Genomic DNA, 19,642 nt, shown 5'->3' on the forward strand with positions numbered 1-19,642 from the left:
CATCAGCTAATTTCTAAAAGAAAACCAGTGTTGAACCCTAGCTTGATTTATATAGCTTTAAATGCGAGCTGATTTAAATCAGCAATGGATCATCATCAATGGAAGCCTAACGATTTCTCTAAAGCTGTGGCTGCAGATTTTGACCCTTCAGACCCAGAACTCAGGTTTTTTCTTTCCTTCTTTGTGTTAAAATTTTCTTCTTTCTTGCTTATTCCACGGTTTAATTTCCATACTTATTTAGTCTTGGTCAACCTTCGATCTCTAAACAACCGAAAGTAATTACTGATTTACTACCGGTATTCTGTGTGTGTTATTTGTTGATTGTGATGGATATCCATTGTTTATTTGGCAGGCAAAGGCAGGATATGGAAGGTAAGGATTCCATATCTGCAAGGAAAGCTCAGAAGGCAGACCGTGAAAAATTGAGGAGGGACAGGCTGAATGAGTAGTTTCTTGAGTTGGGGAACACACTAGGTAAAATTATGGCAATGAATTTACCATTGTTACTAGGAAAACTCGGCCTTTCGAGTAACTAATGTGGTCTCTGGTGCAGTAACAATTTGAGCTGTCTAACTCGAAGTTCGATGCTGTGTCAATAGTTACGGATGCTGTTGCTTTGATGATAAGCAATTTAAAACTTTGAATGCCTATTAACTAGAATTATCATGGTTGAGTTCTGGACATCTACTAAACTTGGCTAAATTAGAAGCTGCTGATAGAAAGTCTTGAAATTTGTTTAACATAGTTAGCAATGTGCGTAAATGCGTAAAACGTTCGGCGAACATAAGCAATTCAGGAAGTGCAGAAACGTTGAAGTTTATTTCGGAAGCTTTTTCTATTTTCTTTAACTGCATTATACTTGATCTCTTGGAAATTGCAGTGTCCAACTCATTTCCTCTAATCCGGATTGATGTCGAGTTCGTTCTTTGTTTCAAAATTTTATTTCCTTAAAGTTGGATGGATACATTTATACTCCTTTACTTGAATTTTCTGATCCTATTTGTCCCTACGTCAAGAGCACTTCTCTTAAGCATAATTATTGTGAATTGCACTGTTTGCTAAATCTTGAGTTTTTGATTTATGAGAATACACAATTTGAACTGCAGACCCGGATAGACCCAAGAATGATAAAGTAACCGTACTCGTGGATACGACCCAAATGCTTAAGGATTTAACAGCCGAAGTCAACAGACTAAAGGCCAAGTGTTCGTCACTTACTGAAGAATCGTGTGAGGTGACATTATCTTAATATTAAAACCTTTAGATTACGGTTTACTTTAGTTGCTTTGTCAATTTCAGTTTCGTTCCAAACATCTGGACTCAGGAAGGAAAATGCTTCTTTAAAAGCTGATATCACAAACTTAAACATTCAGTACCAGCAAAGGCTTAGATTCATGTTCCCATGGACCGGTATTGATCCTTCTGTTGTTGTAGCTCCACCTTATTCATATCCAGTTCCTCTGCCCGTCCCTACAGGTCCATTCGCAATGCGACCCTCACTGCAACTATACCCTGTTTTTGGAAATCATAATCCAGCTGTTGTTGCCAATCCATACTCAACCTTCATGCCATATTCAACCACAGCACCTCCTCCAATGGAACAACCATCATTGCAACGTGCATCGTCTTTCAGTGTTTCCTTCCAAAGGGAATCAATGGATGACTAAAGAGGAAGTACTGCAGACAAATGTGATGGTTCCAACGATGTAGTGACAGAACTTGAACTGAAAATGCCTGGTTCATCAACAAATCAAGTATATTTTGTTATACTATATCCTCAGTTTCGATCTTCTGGGATGCTGAAACATAACCGGATGTCGTATGCAGGATTTGTCGGCTGGAGAAAAGAAAGGCAAGCAAACAGACAAGGAGGAGAGAAGTATGGTGAATCAAATCTCTTCAAGCCAATACCATTCATCTCAAGGTCCTCAGGATAACGCCTCTAACAACATAGACGATATTTCAAAGTGCAACAAGTAAATAACTGTTCGAATTGCTACTCCTGATATATTCCGAGTTCCAAGCATCTTGAGTTCTGCTTGAACATGTATTCTTTGGCATTTGATCTGGAGATCTTCCATTTACGTCTTAAAGCAGAAATTCCGGTAAATGCTTTTTGAACTTGTCTTAAACTATCAGTTCCATCATCTAGGAGTTTGTGAACTGCAAATTCTCAATCGTTAATGCCAGTCAACTATCAGTATCATTTCTCGAGTTCATTCAAAATTAGAACTTCCTTTTCTTTCTTTGTCTGAGTCAAATTATTCTCGATAATGGTATTTTTACGGGGAATGCTCACGTGCGGTAGTTTTAATATACGGCTAAAAAAAACGTTACTGGTTTTGTTATTGTTTAAATAACAAAATCGGTAAAAAATGACCTGAAACATTATTAGGCGCTAAAAATGACCGGTTTTGTTATATTATTGGACGTTTTAACCGGATTTTCGAAAAAATGACCTGAAATATTATTAGGCGCTAAAAAATGATCGAAAATATTAAAAAAATGATGTTTTAGGTAAAAATAATAATTTTACCGGTAATTTTTTACCTACTTTATTATTTAAAAAATAACAAAACCAATAGCGCCTTATTTTAGTCTTATATTAAGGTGTCGCACTGTAGAACCTATTTTTACTGAGTAAAAGGTAAGTTCAGAGCAAAAGAAATCAAAATACATAGAAATTAGAGGTGTAAATGAATAGTGGTCGGCGAACTATTTGTATAATATTTGTTTATTAAGCTAAATAAATAGATATGAACAAAAGTTTGTATGTTTATTTAATAAACGAACAAATACGAACGAATGTTTGCTTGATTAATTTATGTTTACGAACAAACTCATTTATTGGCTCGTTTATAAATTTAATTATGGACTTGTTTATAAGTTTATTTACTCGATTTTAATTTTTCGATTTATTTTTTTACATTTTAAATATTGGAGATATAGACTTAATTGAACATAAGGTGAACTTAGGAGTTTAAATTGTGAAGCTTAAGGAAATTAAGGACTAATGACATCATTTCACTATATTTCTTTGACTTGCAAATAAAAAGATAAAGAGATAATAATGGTTGTAAAACATTAAACGATCATTTTTACGAATGTTAAATGAATAAACATAAACATCTTCAGAAATAAATAAATGAATACTATTAAAAATTTAAAAAAACACAAATCAAATATAAATACCTTCAAAATAAATAAATAAACACGAATATAATTCATTCAGAGTAAATAGAAATCCATTGAACTAGACACTGTACAAATGCTTGTCCCCATACATAGACCCACCTGCCATAGTGGGTGAATGATCTCGGCTATGCAATTATTGCAGTAAAATGACTGGCCACTAGCCCAGCCGCCTTCAACATGCGACAAGTTTGACTAAAAACTTCCCAGTTAGCGGTCATAACCAGCCAAGCTTTCCTTTTCTTTGCCTCCAGATGAGAGAAAGTAGCATGAAGCAGCAAGAAACTTGTCAAATCACATTAATAACGAGGCAATTGCTTGGTAGTTATTAGGCATTGTATTGAATGGAGAAAAGAGACCCCTGCCCACGTGAATGCCAGCGACAATAAAATCTACAGGAGGGACATGCAACGCTGTTGGTTGGATAGCTAGTCATGGAGTTTTGCTGCACTCCTCATCCGCCACAAACTGTGCTCACTGTACTCAACACAAAAGGAGAATGTAATGAGGCAACCAAGCTACTGTTTTAATGTTGATGATAATATTCTCGTCGACGGAGATGAAGAAGTTACTATAAACACTCGACCGGATTCCAATGCACAATGTATTCATCGATAAATTACTCAGTCACATGTTACAAATTTGGAGGGTAAAATACAGAATGACCATATGATATACCTGGAGCTATCTTGCTACCAGAGCCAACATCAAACTCTTATATCCAAGACCTTTCGGCATTGAATTCATTGAAACAGATGCCATCTAACAGAACTCAATAAGTTTCTCTATAATGCTGATGGAGACAGGTAGACCGACAGATGCTCCGCACAGATACAAGCAAAGCACAAAATCTGGAGAAAAAAAAATTCTCCGTTCTCCTTGCTCTATGTTTGTTTCTCCACCGATCAACCCTCACAACATTCTGTTATAAACTATAACTTCCGCCGTTGATCGGATGAACAAGGTACATTCCGTGAACTAATGCTTGCAGTTCGTAAAAGTCGGCGAAATTCTAAAAGGCTTATTTTTCCATCTTTATCGATGTCAGCCTCCTCGAGCAAAGGGTCAATGGAACCTCTTAAGCCCGTGTGCTGCAAAACAATAGCACAATACTAGTAACATTCATCACAAAAAATGTTGATACACCAAGCAATTTACATCCGCTACATGGGAAGCAAGTGCATTCCACAAACATATGAATTCAAGTTTTTTATATATTATAAAATCAAACCTATTGTTTGCTTAATTTTGCAGGGATAAACTTTATGTCCTTTGTTCTGAGATGAAAAAAGATCACCGAATGTGATACTTACCATTCTAAGTTCCTCCGGAGTTATAAACCCATCTCTATCTACATCAAATTTCTCAAAAGCAGCTTGTGAACGCAATTTCCATTTATCACAATCATGTTCCTCCATTTGATTCACATGTAGAGCTGCCGCAACGAACTCGGTGAAATCAACAAGCCCGTCCGTGTTGCTATCAATCTGCAATCATAGGAAATAAACAATTTGACAACAATCAGAACCACCGAGAGGAAAAACTAATTACAACCGAATGACCTCCAGAAGAAAAACAAGAAATCTGTACTCACCGCATGCAGAATCTCAAGGACACCTGATTCCTTCAGCTTCCAAGGAAGATCTTTAGCGAGAGCCTGCACCGTCACCATCTTCATTAGAACAAAAACAAAGAAGCTCAGTGCAACCAAATAGAAGCTATGTAATAGAAAGGTTTACCTGTCTCATCTCTTCAAGACTAATCGAACCATTCTTATCCACATCTATTGCATCAAACTGATCCCGAAGATCAGCTATCTCCTCTTCATTAAGTGTACTGGCCAATGCCTACATGGTCATAATAATTATATTTAACAAGACAAACAATGGAGACAACAATGGCCTCTTATGCACATAAATAATCCACTAATATTCCAAGAGGAAGACAAACTATATTACCCTCAGAGCAAACTGCTTCAATCGACTATACTTCACAAATTGCCGCAGGTTGTTTAGGACAGAGATATCAACAGGAATCTCAGATGCATTTCCTCCTTCTCTAACCCATGGGTGTGCTGGAGAAGTTGGAAACAATCAGAGATTCATTCTCGAAACAATAGAACAATGGAATGATAATTCAATAAGAAAATTTTCTTTACTAGCTAATAGAAAACTTCCCATGTAACATCCATTTCCTTGGAGCTTAAAAAAAAAAGGGAAAAGGCTATATGAAGAGAGATGCAAACACATACATAGGGCCTGAGCAGCTGTCAATCTGGCATGAGGATCCTTCACCAATAACTTTTTCACAAAATCTTTAGCACTATTGCTGATTGTTGGCCATGGTTTACGATGAAAATCAGGCTTGTTCTTCAGAACCTGAGTTTATTGACATTTGCACATGAATTCTCCAGAAAACATTAACATTATATTAATAAATAAAACCAGAAGATAGTATAACTTTGACATATATAAATTGTCAATGGATTTAATAGGCAAAAACATAATTATTCAGGGAACACAAGAAGACAGCTAAAGTAACTAGTAAGACGAACAAAATTTCTAGATTTTTTCCTCATGGATATATGCATAAGAGAGCATAAAGGATTACAAAGAGCATCAATTCATTGAAATGCTCAAGCATAGTAGGAAAATGTACCACACCTCCTTAAATATACCATCCTCCGTCTTATCCCAAAAGGGCCGCTTCCCACAAAGCAAAATGTAGGTAATTACACCAATACTCCAGACATCTGATTCAGGTCCTGACCTTCTTTTCAATACTTCCGGAGCAACATAGTAGGCACTGCCAACAATATCATGAAACCTCTTCCCTGCATATAGTAAGTCAAAGTTAAGGATTGTGTGGATTGGATATTTGCAGCATGAGAATAACTTAGGAAACACGGAGATGGCACACAGGTACAGTAGGACATGGCACACAGGTACAACAGAACATGGCACACAATGATACGACAAATTTTGAAAATAATATTGACATGAAGCAGCAAGATACGAAAAACATTTACATCAAATTTAAATAATATGGACATGACTCAAATGCCACTCACCAGGTCTGATAAAATCTGACAAACCAAAATCTGTAGCCTTAAGAAGTGAATCCTCTTTGGTTGACTTAAAAAGGAAATTCTACAGGCAAGAAAATATAAAGAGAACCATAAGCAAGTGGCGTGACTACCACAAAAAAGAACAAGCCATGTTAATGTAGTTCAGCATACCTCCGGTTTCATGTCACGATGCACCAAGCCATGCAAATGGCACTCGGCGGCAACTTTGAGCATCTGCCGTACAACTATTGCTGCGTCTTTTTCACTATAGCGGCTTCCCTTTCTGATAGAAAATAGTAAGAATATGTTACCACAGGTTGTGACAATATTAAAACATCCGTAGAAGTAAAGTACTAATTAATTACTACATGTTGACCATAAATACAGAAATAGTGTTCAAAGATTAATGAAGCACCCTTACTTGGCCAATATACGGTCCAGCAATTCTCCACCTTCACATAACCTAGCATCAGGCAGAGACAACACATAATATAGTCAAGAGATAGAAGGATTGGTACAAAAGCATATAACCAAGGCAAAGATGTTTGACCAACTAAAAGACAATTTTTTTTTTTTTTTGCAAAACTAAACATCAGAAACAATATTTATAAAACTTACTCCATAACGATGTATACATATGAATCATCCTCAAATGCATTATAAAACTGAACCACATTCTCATGTCCTTTCAAGGCTTCCAAGATCTTAACCTCGCGCTTGACATCCTCAACAGCAACTGGAAGCACCATCTGTACCGCACCACGAAAGCAAAGCACAAGAGAAGTTAAACTTATTGAATTTAGAATAGTTAATTGAGTGCAAATACATCATCTTCTATTCAATATTCTTCTATGCTTCTATTGAATTCACTGTCGGTTAGAATCACAAAAACAATATATTGGATTGCAGGTTGCAGCTTCACATTGAAGCTCAACTAAAATGATAGTCAAATCATGCTATCACAAAATTGCTATTACAAGATCGCCATACTAATGTTATAAAACTGTTATAAGATTGTCGAGCCGAAGAATAATGGATGCAAAATCCTCATAGCTCAACAAGGTTGTAACAGATCCCCCACCTAATTTTACCAAACTTAAGACGATGAGGCTTCTAATTAAGACCAGTCAGAAGGGGGAAAATAACGAACTCTTCACATTGGATTACAAATCAGAGAAGGAAAACGCTCCCACAACCATGTTTCATGTTCAAGAGTCAAGACCAAGCAAATTAACACGTAAAAAAGCATTAAGGAGCGAGAAGTACAAACAAAGGATATAACGAAAAAGAGAAGTGAGTCAAAATGATCCAAAGAACCCCAGAAGCATAAACAAGCAAAGGATTAGAAAAGCATAAAAAAGATACCTTATTTTTCTCAATTTTCTTAACAGCAACACGATCCCCATTGGCTTTGTCTGTGGCAACATACGTGTAGCCAAATTGTCCATGTCCCAACAACTTCCCAATGGTATATCGGTTATCAAAATCTTTGTTGTACCCAAAACCCGTACGCTTCCCGCATGGGATGATCCCAGTTTGTTTCCTGGAACTTGGTTTCCCTTTGACCTTTAAAGGCTGAGAACTCCTCACCTGCTGCTTCTGCTGCTGATCCTGTTGGTGTTTTGGCTTTTGAGATCCTTTCTTCACATTGGTGGTTGCGGAGGATTGATGTTGTCTGCGGTGGTGGGCGGTGGCCTTGCTGCTTGAGCCAATAACTTTGGTGGTGGAGAGACAGGCTCCCATGATACTAATAAAGAAGAAGATACTAAAGGAATGAGCTTTAGAGATAAAATTCCATAGGAAAAAGAATTGGAAATGAAATAAATAGAAAAAGGGGTAAATGGTGAAGTCCCAAAGACAAAGATAATGGCAGAAAGAGAGGAAACAAGGTAGGAAGACGGTAAGGAGGAGAGGGATGATGGTATTTGTGCTGCCTGCGCTGCTATGGTCAAAACAAAAGTGGCTTTTATTTTATTTATAATGATTTTAATTTTATAACTAAAAAGCAACATTATAATGTTTTTTGGGCTAAATTAAGTATATTATGGATAAAGAATTTAAAAATATATAGATAATGGAAACTTATATAGAGAATAGAGTGAATGTTATTTTAATTATTTTAATTTAATTTTAGAAGTAAAATACAAAAAATAAAAAAAATATAAAGAATTAAATATAATTTTTTAGAAACTATCTTTTTAAAGTGAAATTGTTACTTAAAGATTAAATATTGATGATCGAACTATGAATATATTGTAAAATTTTTAAAAATTATAATTTTATGTTCGAATATTTAATTTTAATTTTTTATTAATAATTTTAAATTTTACTTTTTTAACCAGATGAACTTATAAATTCAATTTTTCTTTCAAATATATGTATCATTATTTATAAAACTTTGTTAGTTTAATTTGTAAAATTTTAGTTTAATCTTTCTAATTTTAGTTCCTTTAAGTTTTGGTCCTTGCGATACAAAATGCAACATGCAACTAAACTGATTTTTTGGTAATTGTCATCAATTCTAACAATATCGACACAAGTTAAAAAATAATTTTTATATTAAACTAAACATACAATTTCACTTTTAAAATTTCATTTTGGTTCTCATAATTTTATATTAAACCAAAATTTTATGATATAATTACAGTTCAAACAACAAAATTCAATAGATCTTGCAAACTTGATTTGAACTCAATTACTCGAATTAATTTACTAGAGTCGAGATTTGATATTGACTTGAACATAATGTCTCAAATTTGATCTAAACCCCAAAAAAAAAAATCTAATTTAACCAAAATCAATTCAAATTTTAGTTGGACCAATATGGATCTGAACCGAAAGCAATTTGAACTTAAAGCTATCTAAACCAAAAGTACTTGAATTGAAAACCACCCAAACTTAATTTATCCAAATTCGATCTGAAATCAATATCAATTTATTTTAACTCATCTCTTTTTTAATAACGTGATAAATAATAAAAATGATAAACCTAAAATCTAATTATATATATAATTTATTTTATTTGAAATTTCTTTAATAATGTAATAAATAATAAAATGATAAATCTAATTTCTTTAATTGTTTATTCGATTTAAGTTCGGGTTAATATGTTCTCCTTAAATAATGATTGAATTCGAATGAAATTGAGTGTAAATTATAAGATTGACAAACAAAAAGAAATATTTTTTAAAATAATATATAATTCAATTTATATTTAATTAGACTCATACCCAACCTAAATTGATACGAAGATCCAAAGTTAACCATAACAAAAAATGATTGATTTGATATTGACTCGACCTAAAAATCAATTGATTCGATATTAACCCTACCCAAAAAGCAATTGATTTGATTTTGATCTAAATCGAAAAATGATCGATCCAATATTGATTCGACCTGAGAATCGATCGATCTGATATTGATCCGAATCGATCTAATTTATCTCGAATTAAATCTGAACTCGAAATAACATGACTTGAATCAAACCTAAACTAAATGCAATCTAAACTTAAGATCACCCAACTCGAACGAGTCAATACCTCTAAAATTTAATTCATTAAATTGATAGCTTCTTAAAAGGGATAATTTGAAAATTTATGTTCTAATCCATATACTTTCATTCCCTTTCTATCTTGAAGATGGAGATCTTATATGACCTTTTTTTGAAAGATTATTTTATTATTAAATAATTCAAAATGATTATAAAGTAATGTTTATTTATAATTTATTTATTCTATTATAATGTACCTATTGAAAATGTCACTACTTAAATTTAAAATTTTAAGACTTTTTCTTATCACTAATATCGATCAACGAGTTTTAAAAAATTATTCAATTACCTTGTGCAAATTCAAAACAAAGTACTTTCAACCTATGATTGATTATATTACCTAATACAGAAAAAATCATTCAATTACCTATGATTGATTAAACTATTATTACTAATATTCATTACATTGATGGTGTCAATTAAAACACAATTTTTTTAATAAAATATTATATTTTTAAAGAAAATTTAAATAAAAAAATAAAATAATGCACGATAATAACAATATTTAAATAGTTTATGAAGAAAATAAAGTAAAAAAAATTATGTATGTTTGTGAGTGGTGGGCGTGTGAGTAGTCAAAGTGTCAACATTTAATTTGTAGGGTGATCGATCACCGTCATATATGCATATAGATACAGGCAGCTGCCACTGAATCTCATATATTATATTAATCCGTTCATATTAGTCTGACCTGTCTCTTGGGACAAGATAACCAAAACAGCACCATCATTTTTGCAAGGGGATTCATTAAACGTGGATTACTATTTTTATGAATAATATTTTTTTTATTTTTTTTAAAAAATAATATTTTAAAAAGTTTATTTAAAAAGTAGTATTTTTTTTCAATAAAAACGTGTCAGATAAGAAGCATGTTTTAAAAGGTATATTTTATAGGATATGTTTTTATTGATGTAACGTGTTTTTTATACAATATCTTCAAAGTATGCGTTAGGATGAAAATGAAAATAAAGAGTAAAAAATGTTAAAAAATTGTATAAAGTTTTGTTAAAAATGAAGTAGGTAGTGTCAAAGACATATATTTAGACGAGCACAAACACAAGTTGGTTAGGTGATGGCGTGCATGTATAGATCTTATCTTAAATCACTTAATAAGTATATGTTTAAAAGTCTATATTTAAACACTTGAAAAAATGATATATAATAAACATGTGAGATATGAGAATCTCAAGAGTTTGAGTTATTAAAGACGTGTTTTAAACCTAATGAGACTCATATCAATACAATTGTCAAAGATAATTGTTGTCTTTTGAAATACTCGAAATCATAATATCCAAAACTATCTTTGACTGTCATATTATGAGTTTGATCAAGTTTGAGACTAATCTTTGCCAGTTTCAAATCAACAAGTTTTGATTATGAGAATCTCAAATCCCCATGTTTATTATATATGGTTTTTTCAAATGCTTAAATAAATGCATGCACGTCGTCATTGTCCGGTCACCTCGTATAAATACATTATGTTGATATGTATCGTGCGCGATATTTCTTTTTGAATAAAATTCGTATATTTTTTAATATTTCAGATAAATTATTCTCATTTCTTTCATTATGGTTACAAATGATGCAAGACATTAAAAATCTTGCTAAAAAATGTGTGTCACGTCTAAAATGCACATTTTGAAAAACATTGCAATAAATAATGCTATTTTCTTTTTTTTAAAATAGTTTTGCGGTAGTTATATATACACTTTGTAAACGTAAACATAATAGTTATTTGAATTCAAGACCTAATAATCTCTTAGGTGGCGTTTCGTTCGCTGGAATGTTTATGAGAGAATTGGAATCTGTGAAGGAATTGGAATCTGTCAGGAATTGAAATCCAATTTCATATTCTGTTTGGTTGGCAGAAAATTAAATTGGAATCCAATTTCATATTCTGTTTGGTTCGCAGACATGTCAGATGAATTTGATTTCAGTAATGTAAAATGACATAATTGTCCTTCTTATTTTTTTTGCTTAATTTTAGTTTGTTTTATAAATTACATGTAGCAATATATTATAAAAATTTAAAAAAAATATTAAATTTTAATTTTATTGATTAATTATTCATTTCAATAAATTATAAAAATCATGCTAATAAACATCATAAGTTAAAATCATCCCAATTAGGGATGGTCATGGGTCCCGTTATGTCGAGTTTTTGGTCCACCCGACCTGACTCAACCCGAGAACAAGGGAACCTCCATCTGAGTCCTGACCCGGCCGAAATAAAGTTTCACCGACCCGACCCGAATATATGAATTAGAAACTCGACCCGAAATAATAAAAAAATTATTTTTATTCAATAAAAATAGTGACTTAATTGAAAAAAAATTATATATAGAGGGGTATTATTGTAATTATTCCTAAATATATAAGGTAAAATTATATATTTTTTGGGTCGGGTCAGGTCGGGTATTTTTCACCCTAAACCCGAACCCGACCAGACCCGAATATCACACTTAAAAAAACCAATCCGACCAAAATAAAGTTTCACCCGAATCGACCCAAATATATGAATTAGAAACCCGACCTGACCCGAAATAATAAAAAAATTATTTTTATTTAATAAAAACAATGACTTAATTGAAAAAAATTATATATAGAGGGGTATTATTGTAATTATTCCTAAATATATAAGGTAAAATTATATATATTTTCTGGTCGGGTCGGGTATTTTTCACCCTAAACCCTTACTTGACCCGACCAGAAATCACACTTAAAAAAATCGACCCGACCCGAATATATGAATTAGAAACCCGACCTGAAATAATAAAAAAATATTTTTATTCAATATATGAATAAGTTACTAAAAGATTGATGAGGGTAGTATGGTCAAATTTCAATTCCCTCCAACAAGGGAATTGAATTCCATCATAAAATGGATGGAATTCAATTTCTCTCATTTGATGGAAAGTTGAAGTCGTGAGGGATTCCAATTCCCTTTGAAAACTTGAACCAAACATGAGAAAGTGGTGGAATTGAATTCTAATTCTCCCTAATTCCAAGAGATTCATGCGAACCAAACGCCACCTTAAGGTATCTTCAATAAATTAATATCCAAATTGCTCTTCAATAAATTGGTTAAAAATGGGCATCTCCATCTAATTCGTATCTATATGATATGATTACAAATTTCCCTGGATTAATTCTGTTAGTGAGAATATGGTAGACGACACAAAATGAAGACTTATAATTACTTGTAGTATAAACACATTTTGACTTGATCCTTGTCCTTATAGCTTCCATTTCAAAATTATCCCCTTCTTGCTCTACGAGGGTGACGAATTATGAACCAACACTCAATTTTGTTGTCGGCATGCATATATTCTCCACTTTCTCAATCTCACATGTGAATCAGATTTATATCCCATCTCGCTCCATCTAAAATATTAGTTCAATAAAATATTATAATATTTCATACTTTATTCATGTTCAATTTTATAAATTAAAAAAATAATGTTTAGCCCAAGAGGAGCTAAGGCGCAAAAGGGTTGCTGGCGAGGTGGAACAAGATTGAAAAACAAAGAGATTTCTTTGTTTCCAAAGCTGCCAAACAATTGAAGCAAAGAGGATTTTCCATGGAAGACCAGATACAGAACAAAGTTGAATGGAACCTAAATTGGTCTGAAGCCAAACTGCCAGTGGAGCCGAGAAGAAACAATTTCGAGGATTGGCTCGAGTTATAGGATCCCATACACTGCGAGCAAAAAGGCAATCCCGAAGAATATGAAGACTAGATTCTTCAGCACATCCACAAACAGAACAGGATGAATCTTGAATCAAACCACCAGCACAACGATTTTGATTGGAAAGGATACGATCTCGCTGCACTAACCATAAAAAACAACGAATTCGCTCAGGAACATCAAGCTTCCAAATCTTAGACCACCGAGAGTTTTTGTCGTTCCAATTTGCTTGAGCAAGGAGGCTGTAAGACTTTTTAATGGTAAACTGTCGAGTGGGAGCACCGTTCCAAAAGCAGGTGTCCGTGCCAATAGAAACAGAGGGCGTTGGGGCTAAACTCTCGAGATAACGTTCTCAAACAAATTATTTCACGAGATAATGCTCTCCAAAGATTAATTGCTCAAATAGAGTGAAATCTACAGTGTTGGCTGTAGGTCGCCATGCCTTCCGGGCGACCTACTACGTGGCCAGCCATGCACGTCCCCAAGCATAGGTCGCCATGCCCTCCGGGCGACCTTGTAGGTCGCCGTGCACTCCTTCCTGCTCCTCGCGTGATTCCTCTTGCCCTCGGATGTCCTCGCATAGCTCACTCGGATAGCCTCGGTCGGATGCCCTCGGTCGGATGGCCTCGGATGCCCATTGGAACGTGCATGGCACATGTAATCTCTCTCATAGCTCGTCGGGAAGACATGGCGACCTAGTAGGTCGCCCGGATGGCATGACGACCTACGGCCAACACCGTAGATTTCATCCTATTTGAGCAATTAATATTGAGAGAGCATTATCTCGTGAAATAATTTGTTCGAGAACGTTATCTCGAGAGTTTAGCTGCGCTGGGGTGTTCATCAAAAGCGGCCGAACAGAGGGTAGAAGAAGATGGTGAAGTAAAGGCCAATTCCAAGTACCATTCATAAGACAAAGATCACGCGTCTTATGTGTGGTGTCAATGATGATCCCAGGTTGAGCCCAATGGAGTAGTATACCGACTTGTGGGAGCTAATAGTCTGTCCAGAAATCAACACGATGGCCATCTGCAACCGTCCACGCAACCTGGGAACGATAGGTAGGCCAGATACGATCGAGACTATGCCAAAAAACCAAACAATTCCAACGAGAGATGGAATCTGGGCATTGTTGCACAATCTTATATTTATCCCGAAGAAGCTGAATCCAAGGAGAATGGGGAACTTGGACAAGGGAGTGGCAGATCTTCATTAGGCCTGTAAACGAATTGAACGCACACAAACGGATATATGTTCATGTTCGTTCATTTAATAAATAAACGAACACGAACATAAATGAACAAATATTTTTTTTGTTCATGTTCGTTCATTAAGGAATATAGCTTGTTTATGTTCGTTCATTTAAATAATAAACGAACATAAACGAACAACACAAACACACAAAAACAACTTATTCGAACACAACAAACGAATGTAAAAAAAAGTAAACAACAAGAATAAATACTTAAAATTCATTAATATAACCTGCAACTTTAGAGTTAATTTGTTCGAATACAACAAAAACATACATAAATCATAAATAAATTATATGAACATAATAAAGTCTTAAAGTTAATTTGTTCAACAAAACAATCTTTTTGAAATCCAAACAACTTCAATAATCTTCGTAACATATTCAACTTGCCCTCTGTTCGAACATAAATGAACATAAATGAACGAACATAAACGAAAATATAATCGAACATTCACGAACGTAAATGAGCGAACGAGCCATTTGTTCATGTTCGTTCATTTAATTAAATGAACGCAAAATCTTGTTCATGTTCGTTCATTTAATTAAACGAACACAAAATCTTGTTCATGTTTGTTCATTTAATACATAAACGAACTTCCCACCGCATGATTCATGAACAGTTCGCTGAACGTTCAGTTAATTTACAGGCCTAATATTCATCATGAAAGCAATATTATGAGACCGAATATTGCGAAGGCCCAGACCACCTCTATCAAGAGGCTGACAAACATTGTCCCAATTGACCAAAGGGATACTATTAACAGTTAGAGAAGAGCCCCAAACGAATCTCCGAATGATTTGATCAATTTTGTCACAAAGTCGAGACAGGAGCCGACAAGACTGCATGAGATAAGAATGCTCATAAGGACCAACTTGGCCAAAGTTAATCGACCGGCAAAAGAAAGAGTGCTGGCAGACCAGCAATCAAGCTTGGCATTTATTTTATCAATGAGGAAGTTATAGATGCCATTACCCAAGCCAATGTGACGAACTGGAACACCTAGGTAAATACCAAAATCAGTTATTTCCTGGAAACCGAGACTAGCGCAAATCGCAGATCTGACTTGGGGTAACGTATTGGGCGAGAAGAACACTTGAGTTTTCCGTTTATTGACCGAATGGCCAGAGAAATAGCCAAAAGTGTCAAGGACGTTATCAATAAGCATAACATGTGCAACATCAGCTTTGGCGTATAACACCAAATCATCCGCAAAGAAGAGATGTGAGACAGAAGAACTAGAGCGGGATAAGTGAAACCCAGACCATGTACCAGAATCCACCAAGAGGCTTATATTATGACTCAAATGCTCCATAGTCAAATTAAAAATATAGGGTGATAACAAGGCCCCTTGATGAATACCTTTCTCAGGTTGAAACTGGCAGCTAACAGCACCAGCACACTAGACTTGCATCTTCGCAGTGGAGATACAATGCATAATGAGTCTGGTGAGATCGGGAGGGAGCTTCGCATCAACGAGAGTATCCTGGATGAAATCCCAGCGGAGACTATCAAACTCTTTATGAAGGTCAACTTTAATGGCCATCCAACCAGAACGACCTTTTTTAGTGTGCATAGAGTGAATTGTTGGTTTTTTGGCAAAAGTCCCACATTGGTTGTGTATAAGGAGGAGGGAAAATTCTTTTGTTATAAATAAAGCCCTCCTCCTCCTTAGTTAATCATCCCACAAATATAAACCTTCTTCTATTTTAAAGGCTATTTGTATTCTTTCTCTCTTTGTAATATTTCCTCTATTAGTGAAATATTTTGGTGTTCTCTTTTATGTCTATTTAATAGCTATTGTCGGGTATAGTTGTTGTTAATTATTGTCCTATTAAAATTACTTTTCTTGGTAGTTCTGTCTAAGGAAAGTGGGCCATTGTGACCCCTCCTCTTTCCTGGGAATCTACCTTGGGGTGATTTTTAGTACAATCGTTTTCGCACTAGTCACCTAGATAATAGTTTTCAAGGTGAATTGCTATTGGTGGAAATTAACCCAAATTTCACAACAATTGGTATCAGAGCTCTTGGTTTATTTTAGTATGCTCTGTGGTTGCGGTTTAGGCTGATCTTCCACATCAGAAAAATTTCCTTGGGATAATTGACATTCTGCATTGACAACTATTAAATAGAATTTGTAGCAGAAATGGCAGACGCTTCTTCATCTTCAATTTTGGCAAGAAATGCTGTGACAAATGTTAGATTTGCAGTGGAGATTTTTGATGGCACCGGTCATTTCGGCATGTGGCAAAGCGAGGTTCTAGATGCCCTATTTCAGCAGGGTCTAGACATTGCTATTGAAGGAGAGAAACCAGATGATGTTGAGGAGAAAGAATGGAAGAGGATCAATAGAATGGCATGTGGTACTATTCGATCGTGTCTTTCTAGAGAGCAGAAGTATGCATTTTCTAAGGAAACTTCTGCAAGTAAATTATGGAAGGCACTGGAGGAGAAATTTTTGAAGAAAAGCGGTTAGAACAAACTCTACATGAAAAAGAGATTGTTCCGCTTCAACTATGTACCATGTACCACTATGAATGATCACATTACTAGCTTTAATCAGCTGGTGACTGATCTGATGAATATGTACGTGACTTTTGAAGACGAAGATCTGGCTCTGATGTTGATGGGATCACTTCCTAATGAGTTTGAGTATCTTGAAACTACTTTACTTCATGGGAAGGTTGATGTGTCTTTCAGTGAAGTAACTGCTGCCTTGTATAGTTATGAATTGAGAAAGAAAGACAAACAAGAAAACACAAGTGTCGAAGCAGAAGCTCTTGTTGTTAGAGGCCGTTCCAAGAGTCAGAATAAAGGAAGCAGAGGGAGATCGAAGTCAAAGTCCAGATTGAGCAAAGATGAATGCGCCTTTTGTCGAGAAAAAGGGCACTGGAAGAAAGAATGTCCCAAGCTAAAGAATAAAGGCAAACCTGAGAGGGGGAAGGCTGTCTCAGAATCAAATGTGGTCGAGTATAATGATGGAGATTCAGATTTCGCATTCGCTGCTACGCCATCAACCAGCTGTTCCAGTTCATGGCTGTTAGATTCAGCTTGTAGCCACCATATGACCCCCAATAGAGAATGGTTCTTTGATTTTAAAGAACTAAAAGGTGGAATTGTCTACACAGCAAATAATTCCCCTCTTAACACAGTTGGGATTGGTTCAATTCGCTTGAGGAATCAGGATGGATCAATTAGAACCTTAACAGGTGTCCATTATGTACCAGATTTAATGAGAAATCTCATCTCTGTGGGAACCTTAGAGTCAAAAGGTTTAGAAGTGAGGGCAAAAGATGGGATTATGAGGATTATCTCTGGTGCACTGGTGATAATGAAGGGAATCCGAAAAAGAAACAATGTGTATTACTTTCTGGGTAGTACAATTGTTGGGACAACAGCAGTGGCAGCTTCTACTGATGAACAGGAGTCAGAAGCAACCAGGTTATGGCATATGCGCTTGGGGCATGTTGGTGAAAAATCCTTGAAATTACTAATAGATCAAGGATTATTGAAGGGTGCTCGGGCTTGCAAATTAGCTTTTTGTGAGCATTGCATCAAAGGGAAGAAGACAAAGGTGAAATTTGGAACAGCAATCCATGATACTAAAGGTATTTTGGATTATATTCATTCAGATGTATGGGGGCCTTCCAAGACAACTTCATTGGGAGGAACACACTATTATGTCACCTTTGTTGATGATTTTTCCCGGAGAGTTTGGGTGTATCCAATGAAGACAAAGGATGAGGTGCTAGGATTTTTCCTTAAATGGAAAAAGATGATGGAGACTCAAATAGGCAGAAAAATCAAACGTCTTCGTACAGACAATGGTGGAGAGTACAAAAATGATCCATTTCTGAAAGTCTGTGAAGAGGAAGGTATTGTTAGGCACTTCACTGTCAGAGGTACACCACAACAGAATGGGGTGGCAGAGCGTATGAACCGGACATTAGTGGAGAAGGTTCGATGTATGTTGTCTAATGCTGGGTTAGGCAAAGAATTTTGGGCTGAGGCTTTGGTCTATGCTTGTCACCTTGTCAACCGCTTACCATCGACTGCTATTGGTGGTAAAACACCATTAGAGAAATGGTTTGGGGTACCTGCTATAGATTATGATTCCTTACATGTGTTTGGTTCCACTGCATACTACCATGTTAAGGAGTCAAAGCTGGATCCAAGAGCAAAAAAGGCGATCTTTATGGGGATCACCTCTGGTGTGAAAGGCTATCGTCTTTGGTGTCCAGAAACAAAGAAAATAATCTTCAGCAGGGATGTTACCTTTGATGAATCTACCATGTTGAGAAAGGTGACTTCAGAAAAATTGGAGCAGACAGATGGAACTCCCAAACAGGTGGAGTTTGAAGAAAGCAAATTTGTCCCAACCAGTAAAGAAACTGATGTTGACTCTCCTATGGTAGAAGAAGAGTCAGATGAAGAAGAGGTTCAGACCCAAGAACCTCCACAGCAACATGAATCAATTGCACTCAGAAAGGGAAAGAGGACCATTAGACAACCTGCTCGTTATGCTGATATGGTCTCTTTTGCATCACCAATTGCAATTGATGACATTCCTGCCACTTTTAATGAAGCAGTTCAAAGTTCAGAACATAAAAAGTGGAGGATCGCCATGAATGAAGAAATGCAATCCCTTCAAAAGAATCAGACGTGGAAACTAGCTAGTCTTCCGAAGGGAAAGAAGGCAATTGGGTGCAAGTGTGTATATGCAAAGAAATATGGATTTCCTGACAAAAATAACATCCACTACAAAGCAAGATTGGTGGCTAAAGGCTACACTCAAACGGAGGGAGTTGATTATAATGAAGTATTTTCTCCAGTTGTAAAACATTCCTCCATCAGAATTTTGTTGGCTTTGGTAGCGCAGTTGGATTTGGAA

General features: G+C 35.3%; 1 protein-coding gene, 1 long non-coding RNA gene and 1 pseudogene across 2 annotated transcripts; 2 read left to right on the forward strand and 1 right to left on the reverse strand.

Moving 5' to 3' along the window:
* Window positions 1–2,221, forward strand: LOC120196676 (annotated as a pseudogene).
* Window positions 2,222–3,844: 1,623 nt separating this feature from the next.
* Window positions 3,845–8,157, reverse strand: LOC120196943 (calcium-dependent protein kinase 28-like). The gene is made up of 12 exons (XM_039198614.1): window positions 7,625–8,157; window positions 6,878–7,008; window positions 6,681–6,722; window positions 6,431–6,542; window positions 6,263–6,341; window positions 5,856–6,025; window positions 5,444–5,570; window positions 5,151–5,266; window positions 4,932–5,039; window positions 4,787–4,849; window positions 4,506–4,679; window positions 3,845–4,283 (listed from the first exon to the last, which is right to left on the reverse strand). The coding sequence occupies exons 1-12, from the start codon at window positions 8,000–8,002 to the stop codon at window positions 4,125–4,127; spliced, it is 1,659 nt and encodes a 552-aa protein (XP_039054545.1). The 5' UTR covers window positions 8,003–8,157; the 3' UTR covers window positions 3,845–4,124.
* Window positions 4,176–18,433, forward strand: LOC120196944. The gene is made up of 3 exons (XR_005523225.1): window positions 4,176–4,307; window positions 16,707–16,712; window positions 18,420–18,433. It is a non-coding gene; the product is annotated as an uncharacterized LOC120196944 (long non-coding RNA).
* Window positions 18,434–19,642: the final 1,209 nt, after the last annotated feature.

The sequence above is a fragment of the Hibiscus syriacus genome, unplaced genomic scaffold (assembly GCF_006381635.1).
Source record: "Hibiscus syriacus cultivar Baekdansim isolate YM2019G1 unplaced genomic scaffold, ASM638163v2 tig00117034_pilon, whole genome shotgun sequence".
NCBI classification, from domain to species: Eukaryota; Viridiplantae; Streptophyta; class Magnoliopsida; order Malvales; family Malvaceae; genus Hibiscus; species Hibiscus syriacus.

Bases quoted from the DNA above. Each gene is read 5' to 3' on its own strand.
- LOC120196943 (XM_039198614.1), bottom strand. From the start codon at position 8,002: ATGGGAGCCTGTCTCTCCACCACCAAAGTTATTGGCTCAAGCAGCAAG. The intron at 6,723-6,877 runs GTAAGTTTTATA...GCCTGATGCTAG, and splicing joins TATGTATACATCGTTATGGA to GTTATGTGAAGGTGGAGAAT. The intron at 5,571-5,855 runs GTGTGGTACATT...CAATAAACTCAG, and splicing joins AGGATGGTATATTTAAGGAG to GTTCTGAAGAACAAGCCTGA.